Source organism: Lepisosteus platostomus, chromosome 16 (assembly GCF_059453375.1).
Source record: "Lepisosteus platostomus isolate fLepPlt1 chromosome 16, fLepPlt1.hap1, whole genome shotgun sequence".
Taxonomy (NCBI): Eukaryota; Metazoa; Chordata; class Actinopteri; order Semionotiformes; family Lepisosteidae; genus Lepisosteus; species Lepisosteus platostomus.
In genome coordinates, this window is record NC_142626.1 from 8537962 (window position 1) to 8560300 (window position 22339).

Genomic DNA, 22339 nt, shown 5'->3' on the forward strand with positions numbered 1-22339 from the left:
ACTCTTTTATGGGTGGGCCTTGTCCAGCCTTTAAGACATTATAGTGCAGAAATACATTTACACTGAAAGAGTGTAAGAAAGTGAAAATTGCTATTGTTGTTGCACATGTATACTGTATAAAATATAAAATGAAACAAAAACTTCAGTCATTGAAATAATCAGAAAATTAAAGCTTCTCCAAAACCAATGACTATGTTATGGTAAGACACAATGGACAGTGCCTTTAATGGTTAAACATCTGGGAAGTAAGCATGACAATCAGTACTGAAAGTGAAACTTCAGCTAAGTTTCATTTTTAGTAGTCATTTCCTGATTTGTCCTTTGCGCTTCCTGAACAAAAATCATGTTCACTGAAACTATTTATATTGATTTGATATTTCTGACAGTTCAGACCAAGACCTCTGCTTTGAAACTGGTAAGAAAGGGAAAAACATTTTTTCTGCATTAATGTTATTTTTATACTGTTGTATTGCATTGCAACACTAGAATAAGAGTTGTCTTTGATCTAGCTCATGATAAATTACTCTTACTATATTATATAGCAACTTTAAATGTGGATTCTCAAAGTGCTTTACTGTGAGGAAAAAAAGCTATAATGGGAGACAGCAGAATTTATTTCAAATTAGCTTTGGAATACAGTAAGAATGTAAAGGTAATGACACAGGAACAATTAAATAAAAGCCCTTCTAAAGAAGAAGGTTTTGCATCTTCATTTGAAAGTACTTAGGGAAGGTGACTCTCTGACATCCTTAGGGATCAAATTTCAGAGCTCTGGAGCGCAGTAAGAGAAGGCTCTGTCACCCAGAGAATGAGCTTGGGGAAGACCAGCATAACACTAACGAAGGTTCGTGGACAGTAGGAAGATATTAAGTCAGATAGGTACTGAGGTGTCAAGCCACATAGAGCCTTTTAGGTGAGCATGAGGTTTTTGAACTTGACACAAAACCTGATAAGAAGCAAGTGCAAAGACTCCAGGAGAGGAGTAATGTGATCAAGAGCTGGTCAGAATTCTAGCTGCTGAATTCTGGAATAATGTAGTTTGATCAGTGTTGATTTACTGTACTGTAGATACCTCAGCAAGTACAGATGCAGCCATTCAAAGTGCGCGGTACAGACACCGCGGTACAGATACCGCAGGTATGATGACACGGGGTACCGCGGTGCGTGATTGGTTGACCGACAGGGGCACTTGTGGTCTGTTGGTCTGTCGTAGAAAGACTTACTGTAAACGTCTTTACTGTGCCCGTTGTAGATATTGAATTTTACCACTGAAGGGAAATCTTAGTAGCTGAGCATAAAAAGAATAGGAGCATACTGTAACGCGTGTGAAGGCCATAAACGATATTAATTTTGGAACGTAAACATACAGTATATAGCTGGTCTTGGTACTTTAAAGAAAAAAATACACACCGGTATTCCATTTCTCCCTAAACATTGTAAGCTTCGAAGTCTTTAACTAACGTGAAACCGGAGTCAACAAGCATACTTTTAGAATTTGATTAAAAGGGAATATAATATGGAATCGCGTATCTCAAGAATTTAAAGACCAGACAATCGCAAACTCGTTTTCAATAAAATTATTTTATTCATTCAGCAGTTTTTGAGAGGGACATCCAGCAGGGAGAGACACACACACCGGTTTTCATTGACAAAATTTTTTTTTTTCAATTCCTCTTGTCTAACAGGAATGTTTTGTTTGTGGACAGACTGTTAGACAAGAGGAAAAGACCGCCTCCTCCTACGAAGCATTTCGTTGATCCGATCACGAATTATTTTCCAGTCGTACGCAGCAAGGGTTGAGAATCTCCGATTCACCATCGTACTAATGGTTTCCCGGAGATTGCAAGGCAAGGCACTTTTGCCTCTGGACCCATCGAAATTTACAGACGTGGTCCACCCCCAGTAAATTTCAAAAGTCACAAGATTTCGAAACACGAGGGCGGCGTAGCGGTCGGCTCTTGCTTTCCCGTCTATGCCGATGCACTGCAAGTACAACCCCCCCTCCATCTCCTGGGTGATGGGTAGCAGTTGGACATCTGGGAGAATTATTCGTCCCACTGGCATCTGTGAATTCCGCTGTGCTTCCTGGGGGGAGATAGCCGGCGGGGACAGCATCAACAGATTCCTGCGCGGTGGTGAACTGAGAGGCCGGGATGGAGTGTCCTGAGGCGGTGTGTGCTCTGCGGGGGGCAGAGCTTCCGCCAGGCATTGCAGCCTGCGCGGCAGGGAGAGGCACTTTTCGGGAGACAGCTGCTCAACTGTTTGACTCCTGGAACTCTAGCCTCCCAATCCTCCCCAGTAATGCATCGTAATGCTCCCGCTGCTGCCGAAATGTCTCCATACAGGTGCTGCTTCTACAGGTTGGCACCCTGGCCAGTGGCCGAGAGCAGAGACCCACGGCCTGTGGCAAAATAACATAATTCATGTAAGAAATAAAGTCACACAGTAGTATTCATCAGTCGCGGAACAGAAGTCAAAATAAACTTTTCTTTTTTTCCGTCTTACCGCTTTCTTTTTTACTGTCCTGGTGGTAGATCGTTTCGCCCGTGTGGTGTTTTCTTGAAGAACAGGCTACGAAGAAATAATTATAATTGAATTTAAAATTCAAAACGGCAATAATACCTTGTAATATGCGCTGTAATCGCGTATTTCAGATGAAGTCTGCTGTATTTGCTTACCCTTCGCTCTTTGGAAGCTGGGGCGGCAGAAGCACCCCGTCTCTTCCCGTAAAACGCCTTGGTCTCCATACTGTACTATGGTCGCTGTAGTGCAGGTTCGCAGTTTTTTTTTTGTGATGGGAGCTCACCCAATCCCTTGGTGTCTTTTATGCGTCACACATACTGTATTTCAGCGCCATATATTTCATGGATATTATGGAATATAATGGATGGATATCTTAGTTATCTTTCTAGTTCACAGGTTTGCATGCATAATTTAATTTTGAAAGCCACTGAGACATCAGGTACTACTGTTGTATTTATGAAAAAGAAACAAAACAAAAAACATACTAACAACTGTGCCATCCTACTCCTTAGTTAATACATTTTATTATTCATAAACAGTTAACATTGTTAGCAAAATATTTTGAATTATATTTAACCCTATTTTTTCTTTAGTTTTGTATTTAACTTATTATATGATAGTCAGACTTAATGTATATTTGAACAATGAAAATATATTTTTACAAGATTTTACATTAAGCACTTAAAATTAATATGGTTAATAATAGTAAACTGTAACATGCTGTAACAAGATCGGTTAAACTGCGAAGAAAATGCTTTCAGAGAAAATGTTTCAGGTGTGAAGAACATAGATCAATGCAATTTCAACCAAACCTGTTCCCACACACCCCGCCCCCACTACCATTAGAATATACACAAACATTTTAGCGTTTCATTCTGAGCAGAAGACCCTCACACCTGAAGAGTGCTGGCTGTGACGAATTAAACCGGTTTTACAGGTTTTAATCACAGACCATGTGACATAGGACTCAGTAAACTACAGTAACACCGTATTTGATAACGCTTTAAAAACGCTATAAAATAATGTGACTTGGCACAGAACAAGTCACATCAAGTCAATTTAAACACAAGCTGTCTTTAGCCCTCTAAGCTGGTTCATACAGAAATGTAGAGATCCAAGCTCAGAACACACAGCTTCATTAGCGAATACATATGCAGGACAACTAGAGAAGATGTTTTACAGAGGATGGATTTTTAGAAACATCCCATCAGACATCCCATCATATTTACAACGTGAAATCTAGAAAATAATATTACGTAACCAAAATCCGTAATATGGAAACAGAACCTGTGTAATTGTTGATAGATGATGTACTCGTAACATTTTTTCAAGACGAACTACAACATTTAAAAAATGACTTGTATGTACTTGATATCTCTAATCAATCCACGGGTCCCAGCACAAAACGAAAGTAAAACGCATACCGTTTCACGCTTCTTATTAGTTGCTCAAAAGTAATTTGACCGTATGAAATGCATAATATAAACCTAGAAACATATACGTGAGCAGTACTTAAGCACTGTAGTATCGGTGTTAAGACATACCTCTCAAATACTGTAAATCAAGTTAATAATAATAATAATAATTGCTTACACTTATATAGCGCTTTTTCTGGACACTCCACTCAAAGCGCTTTACAGGTAATGGGGACTCCCCTCCACCACCACCAATGTGCAGCATCCACCTGGATGATGCGACGGCAGCCATAGTGCGCCAGAACGCTCACCACACATCAGCTATCAGTGGGGAGGAGAGCAGAGTAATGCAGCCAATTCACAGAGGGGGATTGTTAGGAGGCCATGATTGATAATAGCCGATGGGGAAATTTGGCCAGGATGCCGGGGTTACACCCCTACTCTTCTCGAGAAACACCCTGGGATTTTTAATGACCACAGACAGTCAGGACCTCGGTTTTACGTCTCATCCGAAGTTAAAAATATCTCAAGACCGATTCTGGTCGTAATGAAACCATGCAAGGGAGTTTTTATGTCCGTTGCAGTTCTTTTGCAACATGAATATAACTATATCGTTATTAATTTCTTGAGATACGCGATTCCATATTATATTCCCTTTTAATCAAATTCTAAAAGTATGCTTGTTGACTCCGGTTTCACGTTAGTTAAAGACTTCGAAGCTTACAATGTTTAGGGAGAAATGGAATACCGGTGTGTATTTTTTTCTTTAAAGTACATAGACCAGCCATATACCGTATGTTTATGTTAAGATTTCCCTTCAGTGGTAAAATTAGATATGAATATTCAATACTTAAACGGGCACAGTTAAGACATTAAATATACATATACATATTGTATACAGTACAGTTTGCATAACATGTTTATGTTACGCGATTAAAAAATAAATAAAACTGGAAGGTCCAGCACCACCATTATGTTTATATGGTTGTTTTTGTTGGTTGGTTGTTATTATGGTTATTAATAATACGATCTATAGTTGAAATCTGAGCCTAAATAAAAAGAAAAAGCAAGTGATTAGGTTTATGAGCAATCTAATTACTTATTCGTTTAAAACGCTATATAAAATAAAGTTTATTATTAATTTGCTGGACAGAGCGGTGAACATTATTATGCATAAGACAAAGATAACGATCCTGATCAGTTTAGAAATCTGTGTACGCTGTAAGGTTTTTACTTCTTAAACTTTTAAAATACACGTTTTGAATAGAAAGAAATCCTCTTCCTGGCACAGTGTGTATAGCAGACCAGCACGTCTTTTTTCTCCAATCAGAGGGGTGTCAGATAGTGTCAGCCAATCACCATTCTGCGTTGGGTAGCAACGGGTGACTGTTCTCAGGCGGAAGATGTAAACAGCTTAATGTTCGTGTTAAATAATTTTTTTTAATTCAATTAAACGGGCACAGTTAAGACATTAAATATACATATACATACTGTATACAGTACAGTTTGCATACGGTAATATGTTTATGTTACGCGATTAGAAAATAAATAAATAAAAATGACCAGCTGGATTCGAACACACAACCTGCCAGTTGGTAGTCACGCACCTAGACCAGTAGGCTACAAGACAGCTCGTATGATCAGGCAGCCGAAACAGCCCTACACAGCCCTGCCACAGTACACGGATATAATCATACCGTTATTAAATTCTTTAGATACGCGATTCCATATTATATTCCCTTTTAATCAAATTCTAAAAGTATGCTTGTTGACTCTGGTATCACGTTAGTTAAAGACTTCGAAGCTTACAATGTTTAGGGAGAAATGGAATACCGGTGTGTATTTTTCCTTTTGATATTTTAAGCTCTAGTTGAATGATAGGTGTCGCATTTTAAATCATTTTCGTAGCTAGAAATTATGAAACGCCCTGTTAAAAACAAGGAAGTTTTTATGCCCGTTGAAGTAAAACAAAATGCCTGACAAAGTATGGCTTGGACAGATTCCAAGTGCTTGTACAAATGTGCTAAAGAAATTATACTTTCAGTATACAGCTTGTCCAAAGTCATCCATTATTAATACTATTAGTAATATCTTCAGTAAAGGCTTTGATGCATAAATATTTCTGATAAAGGTAGGTTGTGTACTTTTGTCCAACAGAGCAATCTTGGTTTCATAAAATATACCAACATTTTAATGACTGATGATTAACATGCTGTAATACACAGTTCAAAATTAAAGGCTCAAATGCTGTACATGAGAGGTTAAGCTCCCCCTGGCGGTTTTACAAGGCGACGCCGGATAGTTAGTCACGTGACACACGTGAAATGCGTGATACCGCGTGATACCGTGACACGCCCACCGGGGTATGCCGCGAAATACCTCACCCATTTTGAATGGCTGCATCTGTAGGGCATTACAGTAATCAATTCTAGAGAAGATAAAAGTGTTGATGACCTTTTCAGCTATAGTCAACGACAACATTGGATGTAGTCTGGCAGTATTTCTGAGGTGGAACAATGATGTTTTTACAATGTTTTGGTTCTGGTTCAAATACTGTATCACCCCTACCTTCTTCAATTTAGATTGCACCCCCACAGATAGGGTTACTGCACTGTTTAGTTGATGGGAGGTGAAGCAAGAAAACTTCAGTCTTGTTGCAGTTTAAATGAAGGAAAGTCTGTGTCATCCATGTTTATGTCTGCAATTACAGTGCAGAAACAGCCACTTCAATGTCAGGTTTAGCATGGATGTATCATCAGTTTTGAAATGATCATTCAGACCATGTGATCTTAATTGCTTGCCAAGTGGGAACATGTACATGCTGAATAGTAGGGAGCCCAGTATCAAACCCTGAGGAACATGTCATGCAATTACTTTATCATTATTATTACAATGATTTAATTGTATAATTATTGACATTTGAGCAAACTTAAATGATCATAGCACCTAGCACCATAATTACCAAGCAATACTTTTACACCGAACATTATCATAATTTTACTCAGTAAGTACAGTCATTGCATAATACAAGTGTTTATTCTTTCCCTAATTAATCTACACATATGATGCAACATTTAATTTGTATCACATATAAGTAGATTAGAAATACAAATTTTTGCTGAATACAGATATTTGAGGGTATTGTATTACATGTAAGTTCTTACATGTAAGAACTTGATTAATTTAAAATTGAAAGAGGATTGTAATTTTATTTAATTGGGCACTGGAGTCAACCATAATTTCCTAATGTGGTATTCAAATATAAACTCTTCTAAATCACTCAAAACAACAAAACACCAAATCATGTTATATGTAAAGATTTATAATTACACTCACACAGGATACATGGATCATAATAAATGTCAAAAGTTAATTAAAAGTTCATCTATACTTTTAAGCTTGAAAAACAGGAAAGGACCATACCCTCATTCATTTACAAATACTGTATTTGTATACCTTTCTTTTGTAAAAATGGTATAACTGAATATTGCTCTAATCTGCCAGCTACATAGTAAGTATAGTCTCAGGATTCATCAAGTGAAGAGAACAAGAAACTATGAAGTGTTTATTTCTCTTTTTAAATTACACAATGTTTTTTTTTTCCTTCACCGCTAATTTCGCAAAGAGTGTGGGAAATATCTTCTAGTTACCACGGCTTGATATCGAAGGAACCAGAGGATGAAACTGTTCCCATGTACTGCACAGTATATATTTACCTTATTTTCTAAATTCAGTAAGGCACAAACGAAATAGTGTGGTGACCTTTCATGCTCAAGATGCTATCTGCTCTTTAAAAACTGAAGTTTTAAAATGTTTACGTTTTAAGTTGACAGTTAAAAGTTAAGTAATATTGTTTCATGAAAATGATGCTGATTGAGTGTAACACATTTGTACTTCAATACAGCAATGGGTGGTTCCAAATCAGTACCAGAACCATCTCCAGGTAAGACCTGTCATTCATACATAATCTTCAAAAAAATGGAAAAAGAATATCTCAATAGCCAAAAAATTGTATCCAAGGAGTTAAAGATTACTTGGTCCCTATTTGCATACTCAATGCAGTTCTCCTATGTAGTGAGATAGGCTTTTAATTTAAATGGAATTTAATTCCACAAACAGAAAAGACACTTTGCACTATGCCTGTAATGTGTTCTTTGTAATGTTTAACTGAGTAAGATGGACTGTCTTGGAATGAGTTGCCAATACACCAAAATACCAATACCTCTTTCTCCAAGAATCTCAAGCCAAGGTCCTGCACCACAGCTTGAACTTGGGCTCTGCATTTGCATCCCTGAAAATTGGCCTACACATAAATAAGACAACACACTATCTTATTATTTCAAAAACTTGTCACATGGCCAATTTCCTTCCGCAGTCACAACCACAACTTCAGTAAACTGAGTATCTTAGCTTGCATTCAGAAAGGATCATGTGTACAATTTACTTTCATTTTGATTTGAAATGTGCTTATCAAGGTTGATTCTTTCTAACCCCCAAAAATAAAAATACCATTGCAGATCCCCTTTAAGGGGCTCGTCTACTGTACATTTCTATATCCCAGACAGATTGATACACGCACAGGAGTATTGAGAAACCTCTTCATATCAGTGTAGTATGGTGTAAACAAATATACAGTGCAAAGTTTAAATTCAAAGTTTTGCAACAATCTCAGACAGTCTGATACCTTACAGTAATTTTATAGTTAACCACAACATGATAGGAAATAAAGATGAAGAAATTGTGATGCTTTCCAGTCACTGCTTTTCGGTCATTGAGGCTGTCATGGTGTTATTTCTGTTTTTTAGACCTTAATACACCATGGAGGGAAACAAAATGGACCAGAGAGTAAGTATTTAAAACTGAAACCTACATCATGCTGATACTCCCAATAGGGACAATAGCTACAAGAACTACATGGGGGCTGTTAAATACAGTCCTGGAGTGCTGCTGTGTGACAGAAGTTGTTTAAACAGTCACAATTAAGACAATAATGAGTATTAAATTAAGAGCTGAACTGGAATGGCAATCTACAGATATGCACTTCCTGTATGTACCTCCAGACAATGATAGAACATCTGCGTTGACCTTTGCATTGGACACATTACCCGCAAACTAAGATTCTTCACGTTCTCATTCACTTCACATTCGGTAGATTCTAGGGCTTACAAACACATTAGAAAATGCTTACATTTACATGAGCCTTTTAACTCGAAAAAGCTAATGTCTCAGTCTTGCTAATCAATACGGGAGTGTGAGTTTTGGCCATTTTCTGTTTGAGACAAGATGGAAACTAAGACACCATTTCAGGGAACATGTCAGCGCTGTGAGGATAAAAGATCTCTTGTGCATAGTTTCTGATCTGTCCATATGCGTTCTTACAGAGGGGTTTTGGAATTCCTATGCTGAAAGACATCTGAAACCAAAATTATCCTGAAACTATTCTTTTCAATACATTTCAAGTATTGACCGAAGGAGTGTAATAAATAAAAATTAACTTAATAAATAGGCCTAATGGAAATATACTGTATATTTGGGTGGGTAGCTGTATCAGCATGCGTAGGCTGCAAAGGAACAAGTAATAGGTTTATTCCATGCTGAAAAAAAGAAGAGAGAAAACACAATGTTTCGGTTGTAGAGCCTTCTTCAGGTGTGTAACACACCTGAAGAAGGCTCTACAGCTGAAACGTTGTGTTTTTTCTCTTCTTTTTTTCAGCATGGAATAAACCTATTACTTGTTCCTATACTGTATATTAACAGACATGTTCTTAATTGAATAGCCCAAAAAAAAACATGAGTCAGGAAGAATGATAGCATTTTGTAAAGAACCATAATTCTTGGTCTGGCAAAAAATTGTTAAGTACAGTGATCTCTATGTATAGAAGGGTTGTGGAAAATCACAGTAAAGTGTAAATATAAAATGTAAATATTTCCTGCTGTCATGCTGGTTTTGACAATAAATATCCATATACTGGTGTAGGAACACAGTTATACATAAAGTCTGATTTTCCTGTGTTATATGATGTGTTCTTTCATGCTTCCAGGGAGAAAGAACGACTGATGAAAGAAATAAGGAACTTAACACCAAGATATAAAGAAGCAAAAGAATTAAGAATCATGATGACTGGGCAGATCAAGGCTGGAAAGTCCAGTTACGTCAATACAGTTAATTCTGTGTTTCAAGGTTATTTGACAAGCCGAGCTTTGGCCGGTAAGGATACACATAGTTTTACCAAGAAGGTTAGTAGCCATCTAGAGAATGAGCTGATTTTATTGGAGATTAATAAATTAATACATTCTAATTCTTTATAAACCATTTGCAAGCTGATAAACGTAACTTAGTTGTGATAATATATTGCAAGCTCTACGATGACTTCACACTAGCTGTTAATGTCAAGGATTGTGGCTCCTAAATGCAGAAACTTTTCTTATGGAGCCAACTATGTGACCTAGCAATTATAAGGGTGCCACATCTTTTTCATCACAGCAGGTTCTTTTTATCTTCCAGAACCACCAGTGCATCCACAGCCAGATATCCTAAATAATATCCCAGTTATTATCTTTTGTTGTGCAAATGCAATAAACAACTACACTTTTGACAGCACTACAACTAGATAGAGTCATTTTGAAAATCCATTCCTGAAGTGAGAATATAAAAAGATCGAATGTAGAAATGTCTTTAACATGTCGGTAAGTTTCCATTAGGACTGGAAGCAAAACAAAGGCAACTGTCCATGAGGACCTGAAGTGAGAAAATCTGATGGAGTCCTTTAATCACAATACAATTCTATTAAAATCTCCATAAGGACCCTTAAAAGTGCAATACACTTACACCTAAAAGTGGTTATTAAATTGTATCTGTGCAATGGGCATAATTCTCTCAGAATTTATCTTTTTGCCTTTCTGTCATTTAGCTTACACCATACTATGTAGAGGACCCTGCAAAAGGAAAAGATGGATTTCTCCCTTTTGTTATCTATGACATCATGGGAATAGATCATATTCTGACAAGACCTGATGACTTCATCGGTGCGGTGAAAGGCCATATAAGAGATGGATACACGGTAAATTGCATCACCTTTACATCACCACATAACTACTTTAGGAAAATCATCTGTTTAAGCATTTACTTCTTTATATGGGAAGCTTGGGGAAAGGAAATAATCCATTTCAAGGAACAGAAATAACCAGGCAGTAGTTCAATTTTAAAAGGTACTCGAAAGAAATTGAAATTTCGAAAGAAATGTTATTTTTTTCAGCGCTGGAAGGTACTGGACCTGTGTGACAAGAAGATCACCAGTATTCTCAACAGGCAGGAAGGTTCAGAGAACCCTTTAACAGACTACTGTGTGATCTTAAATAACTTGGAAATGATGAGAAAGTAGACAATGTCTAGGACAAAAGCCCAGTTTGGATTATGTATTTGAAAAACAAAGTGAAAACATCCAAACAACATATGATTACTTTTGCTAAAGAACATTTGAGCTTATAAAAGTAATTTGTTGAATTCCTGTATGTGCCTGTTGGTCTTCTTAAATTGTCTGGGGAAGTAAGTGGTACTACAATTAATCATTTGTTTTTGAAATAGTCAAAAACATTGGTCACTGGACATGATATACTGAATTTTTCAAGAGGTTACGTCTATACTATTGGATTTCCATTGCAATCGATGATTACTTCCACTTATATTTGTGAGTCTTTCAATGGCTGTATAGTCTTATATGAGAAGCACACTGTCCTCCACAGACAGTGCACACAAAGTTCTGTGGCGTTGGGACAGGACCAAATATAACCATATACTTTTTTGTCTCTTCAGTAGTTAGTAGGTTGGTTCTTTGTAGGATTTCTGTATGTGTCACAAGGTCAATTTCAGAATACGCTGGAAGCATTTTATGTGAAAGGAATCCAGCTGTTTTAAATGACAGCTGTAAAGTGTCCATGAATCACAACTGTAAAGAAGTGTGCATACTGTATGAATGCGCTGCCTTATATACTGCCACTTTAGTGTTTAGGTATAGATTGCTGTTACTGAAAACCCTCTATATGTAGATGTTCAAAAGATGATGAGGACTGTCTGATGCTGTTCTGTATGTCTAGGTCAATCTTCAGAGAGGCAGCTTTAGAGAGGCACAGTGTCAAATGTCAAAAAGGGTAAGAGGCTGGTAGGGCAGGTGGATCTCTGGATGGCCACAGACACAAAACCTCCAAAAACAAATCCCAAGTCCTATTCTATTGCACCCTTGTACAGCTGCAGTGAGTGTACTGTATCTTGCATTGCTTCTGGGGTGTGTGCCACAAAAACACAATCATCTGCATATTGAAGTTGAATAACATGATTTTAGCTCACTATACTATTTTGCATTTAGTTTGGAATCTCCTGACACTGAAGTGTTTCCCATTCAAGCTAAATTTAAAGAAATGCCCCGCTCTCTGCTGCCATGCCCATGGGCAGGAGGCTTGTAACACATAGAAGGAAGATATGACATAGGACTGCAAGCACATCAGGAAGCAGTTCCTCAGAGATGATGTCAGTGAACTTTGCCAGCAGCTGACAAGACAGCTGTTAATGTTGCAAAAGGATCTGTCACTCTTCTTCATATACATGGTGATTGTTTGCATCCCTCCATTGATGTGGAAGGCATTCCTGTCTACACACTTCCACAGCAAAGAGCTGAATGATTCTGGTGCAAACATCTCCCCTTTTCAGAATTTCAGCAGGATGAAGACAGGTTTAGTAGTTTTGTCATTTTTGTGGCACCTGATGGCAGGGTAGACTTCAGAGAATGTGTGTGGGAGATCCAGACCCTGGATGGTGGGCTGGAGAGGAAATAAACCAAGTTCGGCTGGTTTGAGAGTGTTTGGAAATTTGCTCTACTTCTGTACTGTTTTTCACTGATCCGTTATTAAAATAGATCAATCTGCACTCATAATAGGATTGAGAGGGCCATGAAAGATCTTCAATGTATCATAGAAGTTATGCATGTCATATTTGTCCGTGTAGTCCTGAATTTCCTATGCCTTGGATACCCACCACTCATTTCACAAGTATCGCAGAACATTGTGTACATTCCTCCTACATTCTTCCTACTGTTTTATGAGAACCTCAGAAGTGGGGTTGTAGGCCTTGTGCATGATGCCTAGTAAGTTGGAGACTTCTTCTGAGCCCTCATCAAACCAGTCTTGATGTTTTTTTCTACTATAGCCAATGCATTGGGCTGCCCGCCTTTTCATGGAGAGATACTGTATATAGGGGTCTATTTGTCCTCTATAGAAAGCTCTGTACTCATTTGAGCTTCACAGTTTCTAGAATGCCGTAAGTTGTTTCATGCCTCCACTTCTTGTCATACAAAGTATAGTTTTTTTCTTGGAGGACTTCTTTAGGTGAACAGTTGGCCCAGCCTTCATTTTGAGTTTAGCTATGATCATCTGGTGGTTCATCCAGCACTCTGCCCCTCTAATGGCTTGTGTGTCAAAAACTTGTTTAATATCAGAGCGCCTCACAATGATGCAATCTATGAGGTACCAGTACTTTGAACATTGGTGCATCTAACAGGCTTTGTGTTTATTTTTCAACTGAAAGATGTGATAGTGAAACTATGCTCAGTGCAGAGACATAACAGCCTCAATCCTTGTTAGCATATCCAATGCCTAGGTTTCCAAAGGAACCCACTCCAAATGTCACTTTTGCTCTCTACACTTCCATTGAAGTCCCCTAGAAGAAGGATCCTGTCATTTTTTGGGACTTAGTGGAGAGCATCATCCAACATTATAAGCAGCCTTTTGCTTGATTCTTTGATTTAAGAGTTTGCTTGTAAGCACTAAGGAGAGTGGCATGCTTCTCACAAATAACAGGAAAGTGGAAATGGAAAGTGCCATTCCATGTGCTTTTTGCTTATGCTAGTAGATGTTTCTGTGAGATTCAGAAGCATTTTTTTCTATTGCAAAGCAAACACCATGCAAATGTTGTTCTACTTAGGGCTATTCCTTCCAGAAGAAGGTGTAGCTTTCTCTGTCTTCCCCGAGAGACCATTCAGCCAGACGTATGGTTTCACTTAGAGCAGCTATATCAACATTATAATTTTTCAACTCTGCCACAATGAATGCAGTCCTGCAATTGGGCCTGTCAGTACCATAGCTAGTATGCCAGCAGCTATATCACTCTGCAACTCACAACTTGCAGCCCACTAAAGCTCAGCAGGTGTGAGCCTGGTCATTACCTGAATGGGAGACCTCCTGGGAAAGCTCAGGTTGGTGATGAAAGAGCTGTTAGATTGGCCAATACGGTGCATAAAATCAAGGTTCTGACTCTCTGTGGCCATTAAAAATCCCAGCGCATTTCTCGAAAAGAGTAGGGGTATAAACCAGGAGTCCTGGCTAAATTTCACCCTGGCCTTTACCCATCATGGCCTCCTGATAATCCTCTTCTCTAAACTGCTTCATCACTCTGCTCTCTTTCCAACTGAGAGCTGGTGTGTGGTGAGAGTACTGGCACATACTGGGTGCCTTCAAGTCATCCAGGTTGGGTAACACACTGGTGGTGGTGGAGAGGAGTCACTATTACCTGTAGTTACCACCTGGTTAGAGGTGGAGTGGAGTGTCTAGAAAAGTGCTATATAAGTGTAAGGAATTTGTAAAGGTTCCACCATCTGGCCACCAGAGGACACCCCAAACCCCTATTGCCTGCTCAGACTGCACAGCCAAGACACAGACCAAGCAGACGTCAGCAGCCAATCATTACTTGCCTAGTGTCCAGTGCTGGTCTGTTTTTTGGGATTTTGTCCAGTTACTTGACCATGACATTTTGGATCATAGTCCTAGACCTAGATTTTCAACTTCTCCTTCTGGCTCTGGACTCCCCCCTTGCCTTTTGACCCAAGCCTTGGATTCCCTCATTGCTGTTTTGGATCTTTGTGACCTTGGAACTTGCATAGGGTCCATTCCTTGCTTTCTGAGGTGTGGACTGGCCTAACAGAGTTATTATTAGTAGAACCCAGAACAGAACAGTATGTTACATGTTGCAAGTTGCTAGAGACATTTCTGTTCAAACACAAGACAGAATGTCCAAATAGGTGAGGTAACCTATCCAGGAAAGTTTGTGTGGAAAATATTTGGGGCACTTTTCTGGGGCTTCCCCCAGCTGGGGTGACCAGTGTGGTCACTAAATATGGCTGCTTGGATACAGGGGTCTGCCGGGAGCAGCTGACACTTAGATCCCAGCTGCTAAAGATCAATAGCGATGTGCTGCTACAATGCAGGGCCCTGACTTGGTGTCACAAGGAAACCTCAGGAGCTACTGGTTTGGATCCTATGCGAGGCACAACCAGTATTTGTCAAAATGTAAAGCGAAGTCATAATCCAGGAGTAGGTCGAGGAGTTCAGTAGCCAAAAGGAACGAAAATAATTTAGATCACTACTGGCGGATAGCTCGGAGGAAGAGACCTCAACAATGAGCAGAGAGTGGGTATAAGGAGTGAGTGGGTATAAGCAGAAAAAAGCATGTGGAATGAGAATTGATTAATTAGTGCGTGGGTGAGAAATGCTCGTGGGAATGTACAGAAATGCAGTTAGGTGCTCGTGTGCAGCTCGTGACACTAGGGGCTTCCAGTTCATTCAGTCCTACCCCCGTCACAAGACATACCATTGTGAGACTAAGACTAATTATAGGAATCCAGGTGGGAGCTCTCTAAATGACAATATTGCATACCTGCACAATGAAGTTTTCGAGTGGTGCCTTTTTTACCACTTCTTTGTTCAGGGGAGTTGGACACTAGTGGCAAGGAACAAATTCACATTGTCTAGCACCCCCTTTTATGTGGATCAAAGGATTAAACCCAGTGTAACAACAAAGTCCTAGTGGTCATAGTCCACTATAGTCCAGTGAAGAAAACACCAGTACAGTGGAATATATTACAAGTCTCAAGACACATTGAGCAAATTGTTATAAATTAAAGCAGGTAGGTAGCTGATGTAGGAAACTGATGAAAATGAAAATAGAAAATAGAGATAAACTCTAAGAGAGTATTGCAAAGTTGGGATGAAGCAGGTAATACATAGATAATATATAGAGGTTTATTTTCAGCAGTAAATTAATGATGGTATGCAGGTATCTAGGACTGTTGTAGTTGTTCTCAATGATATAGAAGAAGTATCTGGGTCTAGTAGACAACCTTGTATTTAATCAAGTGCTCATTCTAAAACTGAAGATGTATATTCAAGCCAAAAAGTCATAACCTATGTTCTAGTTTTCAGGAGACTGTCTTCATTGACTGCAAATGGTCAGTAAAGCAAGGCAGAGGGAGTATAGGATATGGTTCAAGCTTTAAGAGGTGCTAAGGTATCACAAGTAATTAAAATAGAGCTATTGTACCTTGCTCATTGCATTTTTATACTCTTTGTCTCCATCAGTTCAATCCAATCAGTCCTCTCAGCGATGATTCTCCATATTTCAACAAGAATCCCACTGTGAATGACAGGATCCACTGTCTTGTCTACGTTGTAGCAGCAGATCAACTGAGCATTATGGGGAATCATGTTCTGAAGCTCATAAACGAAATCAGATCAAATGCCAGTGATCTTGGTAAGATAATTCTTATGTAAGGGGCAATAAAATGTGTTTAAAAAATCTATTTAATTGTAATAAAGAACAATACATTAGCAATGTCACCCAATACATTAGCAATGTAATAGTGAGTGTGGAGCACTCAGGGGCAGTACAAAATAATGTACAAAAGTTCTTCTGTTTAAATGTTTTTTAAAATTTGACATAGTTTGCATATCAAAGGTTTCATTTTTGAATATCTGCTTATGATTAATATGTATTTATAAATATTTGAATCCTATGCAATAGAGACCCCACACCACTGGGTGAACTCATTGTGGACCCCTCTGTACATTATCTTTTCGCCACTCACTACACTGTTTTTTTTTCTTTCATTGACTCTGCCAGGGACATTCTCTATCCCTGCAGTGCAGACACACCCAACATCACTCTTCTGAAACACAGCCAGGGTTCTTCAGGCCACACTCTTTGCTCTCTGGATTTCTCTCTGGTTTACTGTCAGAGAAAGAGCAAGATTCACACCTCTCCTGTCTTCTATCTAAGCAGACCAAATCCCACTGAATCCCCTGCTCTCCAGTCTAACTGACCGTACGCACATATCAGTGGCCCTTCCAGCCCAGCACCCACCAGACATTCACTCATCCACACATGACTGCTCACACGTTTTCCATCTCTCTCATTTTCCAATCGCTTGGGTGTGTCAAGACAGAAAAGTTCACTTGCAGTCTGAGAGACTCCCAGGGAATGTGCTCTACACTGCCAGCTCCACTATTTGACAAAAGCAGATCCCCACCACCTCCTTTTCTGTCAGAACCCCTCTTGTCTCCTACAGTATATCTCATCATGTTGTTTCTGTGCCTACTGTCACTGCCTAACATTCATACTGTATATATGACTGCCACATCTGTATCGATTCATGACAGCTATGGCTTCCCAAACTGGCCGAAAGCCATATCTCTCAAATGGTTAAAAATTACAAGCTAAAAAAATAGAAATTGGTTTGGTATCTGTTTGGTAGTAATTAGCTAGTAGTTTAAAGGACTTTATTCTGCTGTGGATTCATTTTTTCTTACTGCTCAACAGTCACTTCTGGTAGAAGCTCACAGTGGTATTAAGGAGGGACAAGCTCACCCTCAGATTGGTATCAGCTCTCTTACAGATCTCATTACAGGACACATGATGTATGGATCTGATAAGCAGGTGTAATGCCTGTAAAGATCACCATTCTTCTTTGTATTAAGAGTATACTGTACATATAAACTGAGCTGATTAATCACAGGCAATTTAGAGTGACTGAGTAAATACAGCAACTGGCTACTCCTTTTAAAAAATTATGTTTCTTTAAAAATGAATACCTAAGTATTAGTATATATTTTTAGTATACATTTTTAGAGCTTGAATATGAGAAAATGTTAATTGATTTACTGTAGTCATTCATTTGTAGAAACAACAGTGGATTGCATTATTACATCTAGGATTGTAGAAGTTCTTAACATAATAATGAATTTGAGAGTATTTCTGAATGCAATTAAAACTGACCCATATGCAATCTGTACAAATTTTCTGATCCAACAAATATTCTAAAGGTATAATAAAATCAGAATTGATAATCAATAAAGCACTCTTTTCTATTTCCAATCTCCAAAATCTTAACCTCTGCATTAGGAAGGTTAGAAAAAATAATGTATTTTGTTCTATAATTTATCCAGAAATTCCCCAGGTTGTGCTGTTAACTAAGGTGGATTTAGCCTGTCCATTGGTAGCAGGTGATCTCAAGAAAGTGTACAGGAGCAGATACATCAAACACCAGGTGAGTTTAAACTTTGATGCAGTGGGTTTTAATGTTAGAGCATTCACTTTTTCAAGTCACACTTAGTGAAAAAACTGCTACAAATTTGTACCCAATTAAAATATTGAAGTGTGCTTCAAAATATCTTGCTAATTAACTTCATAATTAATCAGCATTTAGGCTCCAGCTGGGAAGGAGACAGTAAGAGATGTGAAGTTAAGGGTTCTTGCTAGATTGAGACCCAGTTGGCTAACAATCCTTTGAGACTCTGAGTGAGGTATACTTTATGAAAATACAGCAGATGCACAGTTGTACTGAGGTGAGTCACAGGTTCAAGATAGGCATGATGGAGCCTGTTTGCTTGGCCCAGTAATTAAAAAAAACTATTGTTGAGGAACAGGAATGGCTTGCTGGAGCAGGAAAGGCAGCAGAATATCTTCTCATAAAAAGAAAGGAGAGCAAAGTCTAGACACCATAGGCTGATCACTTGTCACCCTGTATAGCAAGATCTGCAGACAGGCAGGTATTCAATAAGGCACAGGAAATAGATAAAATAGAAAATAAAGATATTTGATTGGGCTTTCTCTCACATTTTCAATGTTTAAAGGACAATTAAATTCCATGGACTTATATTTATTTAGCACTAATCTCCCCTGTCTGTCTTTATATTTCAGATAGAGAAGGCCAGTAAGATATTGGGCATTCCTGTAAACTGCATTCTTCCTGTGAAGAACTACCATGAGCAAATCAGTCTTAATGATGAGACTGATGTCCTGGCCCTGACGTCACTGCTGCAGATACTCAGATTTGCTAATGACTACTTACAGAACTTGTATCAACAGAAATATAAGACAGAGTTGCAAAGTATTCAATAACTACTGCACGCACTAAATCTTAATTGTCACTGCAACATATTTGAACAGCTTAATTAACTCAATTTAGTTTCTTGGCTTTCTGATATTTTCATATATTTATTTGACAGTGTAATCTAAAAATAACACCATATAAAATATTAATATAAAATAAGAATAAAAAACATCAATTACTTATTAGAATTAAACCTTTTATTATGTTAGGCTTTTTCACAAGATAGAAAGCAGCAGCTACAGTATATCACCCTGTAACTCGGAACTGGCAGCCTGCTGAAGCTCAGCAGGTGGGAGCCTGGCCAGTACCTGAATGGGAGACCTCCTGGGAAAGTTCAGGATAAGGATTAATGATTGACAACGGGCAGTCCAGAAATGCACTATGTACTGTAAGATCACATTTAGAGAAAAGAAAGGGGGAAATGAAGAGAGGAAAAAAAGGAGGTCAGATGACAAGAGGGGAGTCAGGAGGAGTTGGAACTTGAAGCTTGTGCCAGGCGAGAGTGCCTACTTCATGATCATCCAGACAAAACCTGACTGGAGCTAAGTATTTGAACCTTGTCGCTCTGTATTTTTAGGGAACTTTGGTTTCCTGGGTAAAAGATAACTCGGTTAGAGAAGTCTGTTAGAAGATCTCCAACAGAATGAAGACACAGACGACAGCAGTCTTCCCAGACCTAGCAGTGCTGAGGGTGCTGGTATCAGCAATCTGAACCTCTGGGTTCCTCAGCCAACAGGTTAAACCATTGAACAGGACTTGGAGGAGCACTGCAAGATCAGAACCCTTGTGACACCCACGCTACATTAGAGGACTGGGTGAGATGTGAGACATTTCAAGTGCAGAGCAGCAGCTCTGAAATCTGTGCTGCCAATTGAATTACTGCCTGCAACAGCAGTACACAGTTTTCTTTGCCACAGGGCACTGAAGACATGCCTCTCCTAGAACTTACTTCTGCCTGCAGTACCGATAACCTGTCTGTCTCACCTCATACATCGGTCTGCATCAGCGTCAGAAACCGAAGAGAGGGTCACATAACCCCTCCAGACAAGGACTGTCAGGTATCGGTGAGCCAGGATGTTATCCTTGAACCATCTCCCTCATTGTAGCAACTGGACAGACAGCTTACTGAATTTGTCTCATCTCCAATTCACAGTAGCAAGATTGGACAGTTCCAATTTGAACTCGGCCCCAAACCATGCAAACATAAGAGTACATAAAGTTGAAAAGAATCCAAAAAATATCAGTAGGAAGAAAGGAAGATGAAGAAAAAGGAAAAAAACAAATAAAAGGATAAAAAAGGAGAGAAAGGGAAAATAGAATGGAGGAAAATTAGATACAGGTAAGGCACAGAAAAAATAAGGGAAAAAACAGAGAAGGTGAACAACACAAAATAGGCATGGCAAGAAAGGAAAGCAAAAAAAGGTGGAAACAAAACAATAGTGACTGGCACAGCAAGGAACAATGGTAACACTAAGTTTAAGAAACAGACAGCAAAAGTTAATTAAAAATCAATAAAATCGGTCGCTTAAAGCAAAATTTGGATAAGCCATCTTGAAATTAAGAAATCAAACAACCTTGACATTTTCAGTATAACCATGGGGTGACATTTTAATCTCTTAACAACTGGCCATCTATATATAGTTTTTGTTTTTCAAATTAGCACGCTTTCTGTATTTCTTAAGGAGAGGTAGTAGCACTCTTCTATGTTCATTGATCTTTGAAGAGAATATATGTCTAATACCATCAGTTCCATTGCCAGACACCTTCCATTGTCCAGTTGGCAATGAAACAATGAAGGACATAAACTGTGGTTCTAAAGTGTAGAACCTCTGTTTTCCAACAGGGTGATTCTTCCGGGTTTCAGGAAGTCACTTTCTTGGATTGTTAGCCTTCTCCTGCAGCCAATGGCAACTCTACTGATACGTAAGGCAGTTTTCACTTCTGCTGAGCTCTGGTTTATAACTTGTCTCCATCTCCAACCTACTGAACAGAGTTTATATAGGGAGGGACAGAGTTCCTGTTTGTCATGGCAGTAAATAGCAACAGCTAGCTGACAGCCCATTACATGCTGAAAGGACATTTAATGATTTTATGCATAATTGTACTCTTCTTTAATTTAATTAAAATTTTATAAAGCATTCTCTTTCACCTTATATTTGTCCTAGTTGTTTTTCTGAGGTATTATACTGTTTTTTGACTTTTGATTTATTGACTTTTGGGACCAATTTGTTGTGTTCTTCAAACACGACCCATTTCCTCTGATTTCCTCTGATTTCATTCCTTTCCTGTCCTATCTTACTTCTCTTAGTGATAATATCTTTCCTTAAAAGTCACCTCGTTTTCCTGTAAATTGTAAACTTTTGCTTTGGACTCAGCCTGCACATGTCAAAATAAGCTTCAAAGCACTAAAACCTTATGATCACAGTTCTCTAATGGTTCTCTCACTTCTCTTTACCTCAATCTGTTGTTATGATTGTTTGAATAGAAAAGATCTGTAAAAGTATGTCAACTTGTATTTCAACTTCAACTTGGTGCTTTGAGAAACTAAGTAATCGAGTCATCATTAACCACTTCTATTATTTCAGGTTCTACTGCTAATAACTCTAATAAGAGTTTAACTGCTAATAATAAGTCTTTCACAATCTATGTTGGGGAAGCTGAAGGCTCCCATAAAAACTGCATTAATTTGATCATCTTAGTTTCTCTTCTGCTCTTTCTAGTTTAAACATTTATTTAAATGAAAATCATTTTGTCAATACAGTTACTGCCTGTTTAATTTAGATGGTTTCTACAGGTTTTTTCACTTACAGCCGTCTTGGTTCAGAGGCACTCCACTGTGCCTGATTTTTATGCTATGTTGGAGGTCTTCTCACAACATCATCACTCACTACATCAGAGGGCCTATCTCAGTTAGAATGCAATCGCTGTACAGATGTGCTTTGCCACAGAAAGGTTTCCAGTGGACCAGAAAACGTAAGGCTGCTTACCCTAGCTAAGAGGCACTTGCTGAAAACCAAGTCGCGTCTCATCTTAGCCAAGGGCAACTCCCTGGCTACTAAGCATGTGCAAACTAGGTAGTGATGCCTCTCAAACAGACTCAAGTTATTTCAGTCAACAAAGGTCTCAATTACCCCAACAAACCATATATTTAAGGCTGCTCATTCCTCTGTGTCTACATTTTGTTTTACT

At 38.6% G+C, this 22339-nt stretch overlaps 1 protein-coding gene across 1 annotated transcript; it reads left to right on the forward strand.

Moving 5' to 3' along the window:
• The first annotated feature begins 313 nt into the window (after nt 1-313).
• LOC148646811 (interferon-induced protein 44-like) lies at nt 314-21303 on the forward strand. The gene is made up of 8 exons (XM_088608844.1): nt 314-415; nt 7843-7881; nt 8744-8783; nt 9980-10175; nt 10850-10999; nt 16341-16512; nt 18204-18304; nt 18958-21303. Exons 2-8 carry the CDS (start codon nt 7845-7847, stop codon nt 19156-19158), a joined length of 897 nt encoding a protein of 298 aa, XP_088464970.1. The 5' UTR covers nt 314-415; nt 7843-7844; the 3' UTR covers nt 19159-21303.
• The last annotated feature ends 1036 nt before the right edge of the window (nt 21304-22339 follow it).